Below are 10,503 nucleotides of genomic sequence, written 5' to 3'. Positions count from 1 at the left end.
TCCACTGAGGGGGGGGGAACCGCAGCCTTGGATAGTTTAAGAGTCTCAATGTCAACAACCACCTCTAAAAGCACAAGTGTTTGAGGCTGAGCAGCCGTTTTAGATAAGCCAAAGGCTACCGAACGGAAAGACTGATATCATCATAACAGAATGTGCCTGCTGTAACGGTGACTGATGAAATGTTTTACAAATAAATAAAAGGGATGAAAAAAGGGAAGTAGCAGGCAAGGAAGGCACTGATGATAAAATGTTTCATAAGAGACGAGAGCAATGAAGGATTGAGAAAAGGGAGATGAGATTTTTTAGATTATTCACAGTAAGAGAAGCATGGAGTAGAATATTGAATAAAGTGATGTATTAATGGAGGAATGAAAGAAAAGAGAGAATAAAAATGGGAGCGAGGACAATGCATGGCAAAACAGGAGCAGTTAGGACGGATAAAAAGCAGAGAGAGGGGAAAAAAACGTGCAAATGAATAGTTAATTATGCAAAACAAACTAGTTTGTCAGGTGAGCCTTACGTCTTTCGAGTAACTTTTTAATTTGGCAAAAATTCAGGGACGGTTGCCAACACCTGGCAAACAGCCAACAAATGAAAACCCAGAAATGAGAAAGCAATAAACCTTTATACTGTGATTAGATTTACAACAATCTTATTTGTACTGGTGTAGTGATAAAAAAAAGAAAAAAAAAAGCTTTTGTCTGATAAAATGTAATTTGATTTAGCAGCATGCAGCCAGTGAGTTCGGGACATTAGGAGAGCAGGGTGCTGGAAGCTGCCAAGACCACAAACAGCTCTCTCACCCAGACGCCCACCCAGGTGGAGGAAGATAAAAAAACAACAAAAAAAACATTAATGGATTTCATACAGTCTGTAAAGGAGACATTTTGCACTTAGCTTACTTCATGTTTTTCTGCAAATTGAAAAATAAGATTCCGTAAGAGGCTGCACAGCATGCAAATTAAATTTGTAGCTCATTATTTTAAAAATGCTTTCCAGTCCTGTCCCCTCTCTGCTGATATCAGAGCTGCTCTGTTCCCTGGAAATGATATTAGAATAATTTAAAGTTTATCAATGTGAGAGAATTAAAGGGGCGCAGAGAAAGCAAATGTTGAATGTGTGCAAAGACGGAGTGAAAGAAGGCAGAAAGGGAGAACAATGAATCAAATATTTGACCAAATTGTTTGCTACACAAATAATTATTTCAGTAAATGATGCAATATTTTGGAGGGAAGGAAAAAAGTTGCAAACAAGCAAAGTAGCTAAGGAAGTAAGGAAGGAGAGAAGAAAGAAAGAGGAAAAGAGGCTGTTGTGCTGCATCAATTTGGTTCCAGTTAGTAGATTCTGTCTCAGCTGCAGGCAGAATATTACATCTACAGAAAATATAATGCAGATAATCAAATCAACTGTTCTTCTGTAAAACTAGCAGTGCGACTTTGCTCACACAAATGAATGTGAACACACACACACACACACACACACACACACACACACACACACACACACTTGTATATTAATTATTTTATTTCCAACCTCAGTGAGGCCAGATGTTGAAATATTTCATGCAAATGCAAAGTTTCTACTCATTAGATTTATTTTATTGGAGTTGTTGTTAGTGTGGTGACACCCATTATGCAAATGTAATATTTGTAGTTGACATTATATTAGGAGTAATGGTTCATAATAGAGTAACTCAACAGTTAATGCTATTGCCTAACAGCGAGAAAGGCACCGTAACCACAGTCCTCTTGGGGACTTTCTATTGGAGATGCCTCTCCCCCGTTGCATTATTGACCCTAGGCAGGTATGGATTCATAACATAGCACACACACACACACACACACACACACACACACACACACACACACACACACACACACACACACACACACACACACACACAAACAAGCCAAGTCTCACGGCAGTAGCAGCTTTGTGCAGCACAGAATTTGTTCACCTAGCTGTCGATGCTGCTGCTGAGTATAACTGCCTTCTAATGAGTACCAGACTTACTACATTTATGAGGGGCTGCCTGATGGTTAATGTGGGAGCTGTGTGCATCTGGTTGTGTGCGTTATGAAAGACAGAGAGGCAGGAATGGAAAGAGTGGCGGGCAGGCTGCAAGAGGGCATTCACCTTCATAACTTCTATATTAAAGTGCTAATCAGTCTGAGATTAACCGGTTTAAAATGATTGAATAAACTGATGATTACCCTTACATTTCTATTCTATGTTTTGTTTTTACCAAAGCTGGGAAATTCCCAAAATATCAATGTCTCAAACTTTTCGTTTGTGTGTGAGCGAAGAGTGATTTGTGCTGCTAAGCAGAGAGGAAATCTGTGTCAGTAGGTTACACTCTCAGCAAAAGTCAACCACAAGAGACCCGTCTGAAGTGTGCGTTTGCATCTACAGACGAACGTTCACTCTGACATGCTTGAGTTCGTGTGAGCCTGCGTTAAAGTGCATTCAGGATCTGGGAAGATGAGATCTGGAGCACGTCACTGTGCGAATGCAAATTATGGAACGCTGCTACCCTGAAATTCTGGGGTATTGAAAACATTTCCTCATCCTCTAGGGGAGGGGACATTGTAAAAAAAAAAAGCTGCTGAATTTATACTCTGAAATTCATCTCTGCCTGTATCTGTTTGTCTGGTGAGGCACCGGTTTGAGCCTTAAGTTGGCTGATGTGCGGAGACTCCTGGTTGCAGAAATGTTGTTGCATCTGTTTGTGTATGCATCCACATCTGTGTGTTCAGTTGTGTGTTTTCATGTCAGAGGAAGCGTGAGAACCGGGTCGGTCTCCTGGGGAGAAGGGTAACAGTGAGATGAAGGAGCCATGAATAAATGAGGGCAGGAGTGATGAGAACAAAACAAGAGGGAAGAGGTGAAGAAATGCTGATGCAGAGAAATCACTGATAAGAGCTTTCTACGCTAATTAGAGGGCTAACACCAAGCTAGCATTATACTGCATACAGTTATAGACGCATTGTAAAGTGGGCCAGTCTGAAGTTATTTAAGCCTTAGAAAGAAAAAAACAACAACAACTTTAGGTCTGAATTCTTCTCACTGTTTCATATAAACTACTGCCTTCCAGCTACTTCTTGAATGTGTTGATTCATAATGTGCACACTCCCAAAAACACACACACACACACACACACACACACACACACACACACACACACACACACACACACACACACACACACACACACACACACACACACACTATTTTACACAATGTTTAACATCAACAACAACCATAATATAATCCCAACATGTCATCATTTTTCTCGCTTTTTCAACTTTTCAGATAAATGAGTTGAGTGGGCGACACGTTTCCTATTGTGATCTTGCAGCTCATCTCCACCATGCTGTGCTTTGCTTTGTGTGTTTCCGTGGGTACTTGTTAATTAGGAGCAAGCTTTCAAGCAAGATCGATTAAATGGAGAGAGTCTTTGATCCTTCATGCTTTGGCCTCTCATGGGTACAAATGCCAGAACACCCCTGAGATAGAGTGAGAGAGTGAGAGAGAGTGAGATAGAAAGAGAGAGAGCGAAAGAGATAATGAGAGATAGTGAGAGATAGAGAGAGAGAGACAATGAGAGATAGTGAGAGAGAAAGAGAGAGAGAGAGAGAGAGAGAGAGAGGGAGCGAGAGAGAGGGAGTGAGATTGAGAGCTAGAGAGTGAGATAGAAAGAGTGAGATTGAGAGAGAGATAGAGAGAGCGAGATTATATGAAAGCAACATGTTTTGCTACGTTTACACTGAACGTCAACACTACACCAGCGTTTTCGAGCACCGAAAACGGAGGAGTTTGAAAACGCTCCCAAGGACGGAAAAGTTTGAAAACACCGGAGTTGCTTTGTCGTGAGGACAGTCGGAAATGGATACGTTTGGAAACGATGACGCCCACACCTGCGTTCGCTACTTGATTGGTTCTTAGCAGTCACGACGTGTCCTTCCCTGATTCGTCACAGCCCATCACGTGACCGTTTCCCGGAAGATCACAAACAACAACATTGATTACGATCGACTACCAGGTTAATTCAACATGGATAACTGATTACAGGCGTTGCTGACCTTGCTGTCTTTAGCTGTTGTCCAGTTAAAGTCTGCATTTCTGCGGAGGAAGCAGCTGTTATTGGAGCGATTAGTGAGCGGCGTGACCAGCGGCGTTATCAGACCTACGGAGGACGTCTGAAGTCGCGGTTAGCGGCTTTAGGGAGGGTGATGGACACAAAACGGAGGACTTTCCTGTCCTTATTAATGTTTATTTTATTCTGCACAACTATTGTGAAGTCCGCAGATAAAATGTAAAGGAACAAAAGCAGTAATTGCTCTCCAGTAGGACAGAGACTTCAGCCACCAGCAGAGCTGCGAGTGAGAACAGACAACAACGAAACTGAAGGAAACGAGGGAGAGACGTGTGTTGACCACATTTATAGACCCATAATCTAATAAACTTTTATGTGTAAGTGTTGATTTTAAAGTAAATTTGATGTGTGAGAGAGAGATAGAGCAAGACCTGCAGCGCTGTAACTAAGTCTGAAAAATAAAACTTCTAAAACTTTCCATGAAATGTGTCTGTTTGATTTTAAAGAAGAAGATATTAGAGAAGATCTTAGATATCAAACACTAACTTTCATTATTAAAGACTACTTTATTACTCTGTCGTATTTCTTTTAACTAAGCAACCGATCTACTTCCTGTTTACATTGGCACCTACCCGCATGCCACCATTCGTTTTCAGGCGTTTTAGTGTGGAAGAAGATCATTTAGAAAACGATGCTGAAACGCTGTGTGAACGGAGATTGTTTTATGATTTCTTTATGCCATTTATGACTAATTTAACGTCATACTTTTATGGCTTTTCAATGACATACTATACTAGGACTTTTTAAGCCTTTTATGACATACTATACTATGACTGTTTATGACATACTATACTAGGACTTTTTAAGCCTTTTATGACATACTACACTAACCCAGCCATGACCAAAGGCTATTCCAGTACCCAGTCTGTTCCTGGTTACTGTCCAGTCGCAGGACCCAGCAAAGAGAAGTCGGTGACTGTTGTGATCAAATCTTTGGAAAGAACCGGTTCCATCCTGGCATCCCGGATTGGGCAGCACTTGACAGCATGACGAGGACTCCGGTGGGACGAGAGGAGATGGACCCTGTGTTTGCATACATGATGCTTGGTGACCAAACATAGTCAAAGTTGATGGACAATGCTTCCTTGAATTTTTCTATGTTAAGATTATCCGCCCAGAAATTGTTTTGTTTCTGCTGTTTATATTCTCTCTTATGCAAATACTAAACACGAACTAAATACCAACAATAACTTTTTATAACATACTATGAGTTCTGCATGACATTTCAATCACACACTATACTATGACATTTTTATGACTTTTTTAACAACATGCTATCTACACCTTTTTGTATTAATTTCTAATGACATATAATATATTACCACTTTATAATGACATACTGTGCGTTGACTTTTTTTTAACTAAATATAACTATAACTATACTATGACATTTTAATGACATAAAAACACCCAGAACCAAATCACTTATTATTTAGCCTTTATTAAATAATAATAACATTAAAAAAGAAATTCTTCTGTACAAAGTCTACAAACAACAGTTTGAGTTATCTGGCCAGTGCCGTAGGTGTGTGTATGTCTTAATATAGTGTGCATTTGCCTGTGTGTGTGTGTGTGTGTGTGTCAGGGTGTATATGGGTGTATCCATCGAGACAGAAGAGGTAATGCTATCTTGACTTCCAGAAGGTCAGAAGGTAAAATGTGAGAGAGAGAGAGAGAGAGAGAGAGAGAGAGAGAGAGAGAGAGAGAGAGAGACACATATTAAGCTCCAAGGCACTTGGAAAATGGTCCAATGAAAACGCAGTCAGATGGACAAAAAAACCTCCATCTCTCTCTCTCTCTCTCTCTCTCCATTGTTCTCTCCCTTATCTCTCTTTCTATGATCATCTTTCAACACCTTTTTATAACCCTCCTATTATATTTTTTTGATTTCATCCCAATGGTTCTCCTGGCTATATCCATGCAAGCCCTCAGACAAGGAGAGATGAGAGAAAGGCAGAAAGAGAGATGGAGCAACAACAAATGTGACATGTGTGACTCTTTTCCCTCCCCTATACCTGCTCTCTTCTGCTCTTTCAATGTGTCCCACAGAGGACAGCAACTTAGATTCACTAAACACAAAAATGACTTTCTGTGATTGACCCCCTCCATCTGTCTGCTGAGTATCTCACCGGATATGTTTCCATGCAGAGAATCACCTGCCTACCAGCCGTACTCCAATTGTTTAGATGAACGTTAACATTTGCATCTTTTGTAGACTTTAATTGATTACAATGACAAGTCTATCAAATGTTCACGACCACAGCTTAAACAGTCTGCAAGACAAAAAGTGACATCTTTGATCTGCAGATAGATTACTTCGGCTGCCACGTGTTATGTTGCCATCAAAATTGTAGCCACAATGCAACAGTCTCCCATGATTTACATTCATACGTACAGAGTACGTATGTTCAGACGAACAAAATGAGTATTAAAGCAGATTCAAGTTTGTTTTTCAAGTCAGTGTCGACTTATTAGCTTTTCAACTTTCCAAAATCTTTACAAATCGCTTTGAGTTGTCTTACCATGACCATAAAAACTCAAAATATGTTTTAGTAGTCAAAAGTAGTGTATAATGTAGAAAAAAACATTAGCTGCAGATATGCTTAAGGTAAGCATTTTGTTTATATTTAACTTATTGTAAAATTTGGGAGGCACTAAAGGTAACCTGTGGAGTTTTCTAGAAAACAAAAAGTTATAATTACACATTGTGTGTATCTTTGTCATCTTCCTAATAAAAAACAATGGCAAAGTCATTTTTTCCCTCACTAATAAATCAAAATTCTTGCAAGCTTGCGGTCTTCTTCTCCTTTGCTGAAAAATTGTTGCTTTTTCATGTCATGTAACCACTGCCAACTGTTAATCACTGGAATAGTGTGAAACCATGTGGCTGCATGCGTGTGTGCATGCATGAGATACAAACTAAATGGAAACGTTGCTCAGTAGCGCTACTAGTGGTCAAAAACTCCACGGGGTACCTTTAAGTTTCCACCAAAATGTGTTAAAGCTGAAGCCAAATAGTGACCCATGAATGTAACTGATGGGAGAAAGATGCACAATGCCAAACATGTTTGATGTTTGTAGGACGATTGATGAGACTTCTCCTGCTTGTTAACATAACCGGCATATTTTGTTTCCCTTTCTCTCTCTCTTTCTTCCTGTCTCTCTGTCTCTCTCTCTCTCTCTCTCTGTCTCTCTCTCTCTCTCTCTGTGTGTGTCTCCTCCTGTTCATCAGTCTCTCCAGCAGCACTGGCGCTCCTCGATGGCTGTCCTCCGATACAGCGTATACTGTAGTTAGCTTAAGGCTCGATTGTGTGTCCAAGAAAGTCAACGGTATTTCCACTCTCCTCCTTTAGTCATTCCTTCTTCTTCCATTTTCTTTTTTTTTAAGCGTGCTTCCTTCAGAGGGGTGACGCCAAGAGCGGCGGCTAAAAGGCAGGATGATTCATCACTCAGTCCGTTTTCCACCCTGCCTCTTTTAACACTTGTTCTGACCCCCTGTGCACATACACAGCTCTTTGGCAATCCATAGGTTGCAATAAAACAATCACTGACATTTTGTTCACACAGTGTCTGTCCATCATTTGGGCATCATACAGTCTGAAAAGCAAAAAAATATAGATATATACCAAAGACAAACCCTATAATACTGAATCTAAAGCACGACTCCATAACAGCATGTTAGATTTAGATAAATCTCTGATTTTCTGTCTTCCACCTTTATTTACCTTTCCTCTACTCTTTGATAAGACTGATCATCTATCGTGGAAAATGTGTGAAAATAGAAAAGGGCTGAAGTAACAATTAAGACCATGAAGTCCAACACAATGCTAAAGAAAGTCTAAAAATGGCGTAAGAGCTCTACAGGGCGGATACGAACTGAAGCTGGCATTTCTTTAACTTTTTTTTCCAGACACAAGTCTAAAACATAACAAAAACAGTCACCATTACTCTTCTATGCCACTGGTTTCACAAAGCGCAGACCAAGGGCAGACAAAGGAGCGAGCGAGTGCCATATGGCAGGCTAATGGCCATTTGAAAGTCCCAGAACTCATATCTAAAACTTTCAGAAACAAACAAAAAGAAAATGTCCTTTTTCATCCTCTTTTTCTTCTTCACCTTTAGAAATCTAGATTCATTGGAGTAGTGTGGTTTGATATCTTTTAAACTTCTTTAGGGGGATAGGCATTCGCTTGATATGTGTTGATTTCAGTCAGATGTACCCACATTAAATGGTCCACTGGTGCTGAAGTCTTCACCAACAGTCAGAAGCTGGAGTTTTTTTTTTGTATTTCAGCATGCCGTCTCTATTGGCCACATTCAAATTCAAGCCGATGAGGACAAAATGACATTGCCCTTCTGGAAAGTAGTTAATGAAATTCTCTTCTTCATTAAGAATTCCATTACCAACATTTTAACCAAACACCCCAGACTGTGCTGCCATTTGTGGTTCAAATGTCCAGATTGTCATGGGTGCTGTAGTCTTTCTCCTAGCTTCATTCCAGTGGCGGGTGGGTTATATGCTATGGTAGATCTGTCATTCATATTCATTTATTCATTCCTTCATTCATTCACAGGCTTTTAATTGAGCAGGCTCTCTCCTGCAGGCGGAGGAGATGTGGTACTGTGGGAAGGGGGGGGGGACTGGGGTCAGGTGTTCCCCCAATTTAGGCCTCATAGCATGTGGGGGACATTAATGTCATAAGTTCCCACTGGCACACAAATAGGGGAAACTCTGGGATGAATGTTTAGACATCGGAGCAGGATATTAGGAAAGTTGACACTGGGGATTGAAATAACAGATAGTGCTTCCTTTTTGTGTTTTCTTTGTCCAAACCGAGAACAGAACAAATTTACTTCTGCAGGAGATCACGGGACGTGTCTTTCCCCAATCATTCTCTAGAATTCTCCTCCTCGTCTTCATGCCTCTGAGCAGCACCTCTGCTGGTTTATCTTCACTTTATGCTTAATCCCGTCGTACAACTCAAAGTTGTAGTTCTCCAGTGTCGTGGAGGAGCGCGAGGAAAGCCCGCTGTAGGAGCACGTGCAGTAGAGGAGCAGTCCCGCGCACACGGCACCCATCAGCACGCCCAGCGAGCTCATCACGATGATGGTGAGGAGGATGGGGTCCAGCGTGTACAGCCAGGCGTTGTCCTTGTCTTTCTCTGACACCAGGGTGACGGAGGAGGGGTCCACATCAGAGGAGGAGGGGGTCGAGAAGGAGGACGGCCAACCTGGGAAGACATAGTCTGGAGACAAAACAGGAGACTTTAGAAAAAAACTCTAAACATAATTAAGTTTATGAGCAATACAATAATCACTGTGATTTACTTCACATCTCACCAAATTACACTCATCTAATTTAGATCATACCGTGCAACCAGTGGTTTCCATTGACTTCTGTATCAGAATCAATTGGCAGGCTTATACAACTTAGTAGAGTTATCAAATCTCTTGCAGTAAACATCAAGATATGAATACATTTTTGTCAGTTATATTATTGTTGTTTGGCGCTACAGTTCACATGATTACAATTACAACCATAGCGTCACAAAGAACAGACTCGATGTTCAACTCGATGGGCACAGAGAATGCACTTTGTGCACAAGTGACGATTACGAGATAATGTTAAAATGTAATGTAATGGTGTCACTTATACAGCAATATCGATTGTAAATTAGCTAACATTAGCCACAATAGGCTACTGCTTATTCCACACTCAGTCAGGCTGTAGCAGCAAATCCCTTGAGTGTAATGAACTGAGCGAGGGTGCGTCTTACTGCTTATGGATTACATTTTCAATGATCAATGATAGAAGGATTGTGGTATTTCTTCCTTCAACAGTCGCAAAGTCTCACTTTAAGAATTCAACTGTATCGGAGGCAAATATCCCGCGTCATGGCTAATTAATCCAAGAACAGCTAATTCTGTTACCCCAGTTGCTATTGTTGACTTCATAAGTTTGGAAACATAATGCAATTAATTACTTTTAAGGTGCTCTCCGGTGCGTCTTGTGTGTGTTGAAGTGTGCACATCTAGCTGGCATAAGCGATCAGGCTAATCCACTTAATGAATGTATACACATGAACAAGACAATCCGCAATTAGGTACTGCATTTAGAGTGTTTTATGGCAGAACACAGTACGTACACACACACACACACACACACACACACACACACACACACACACACACACACACACATAGAGACACACAGCGGAAAGCAATAAACAGACAGTAAACAGACTTGTTTCGTGAGGTAAAGGCTGAGTACTCTTCTTGTATCTGTCAAGGGGCTGGGAGAAACAAGGGATAATAACACATGCATGTGGGCACACACACACACTCAC

General features: G+C 40.8%; 1 protein-coding gene across 2 annotated transcripts in view; it reads right to left on the bottom strand.

The window, feature by feature from the left end:
• Positions 1–5,577: 5,577 nt before the first annotated feature.
• LOC137866045 (neuropilin-2-like) overlaps positions 5,578–10,503 on the bottom strand; it is a 95,146-nt gene continuing 90,220 nt past the window's right edge. For both annotated transcript variants that reach the window (XM_068701692.1, XM_068701710.1), the window contains one exon: positions 5,578–9,402. In XM_068701692.1, coding sequence (XP_068557793.1) covers positions 9,074–9,402 — 329 coding nt within the window. In that variant the 3' untranslated portion in view covers positions 5,578–9,073. The remainder of the gene's footprint in view (positions 9,403–10,503) is intronic.

This window comes from Cebidichthys violaceus, unplaced genomic scaffold, assembly GCF_023349555.1.
Source record: "Cebidichthys violaceus isolate CVI_PGR_0920_01 unplaced genomic scaffold, fCebVio1.0.p SCAF_11, whole genome shotgun sequence".
In the NCBI taxonomy this organism is placed as follows: domain Eukaryota; kingdom Metazoa; phylum Chordata; class Actinopteri; order Perciformes; family Stichaeidae; genus Cebidichthys; species Cebidichthys violaceus.
Note: the sequence above shows the minus strand (reverse complement) of the source record. Positions and strands in the feature narration are given on the sequence as shown.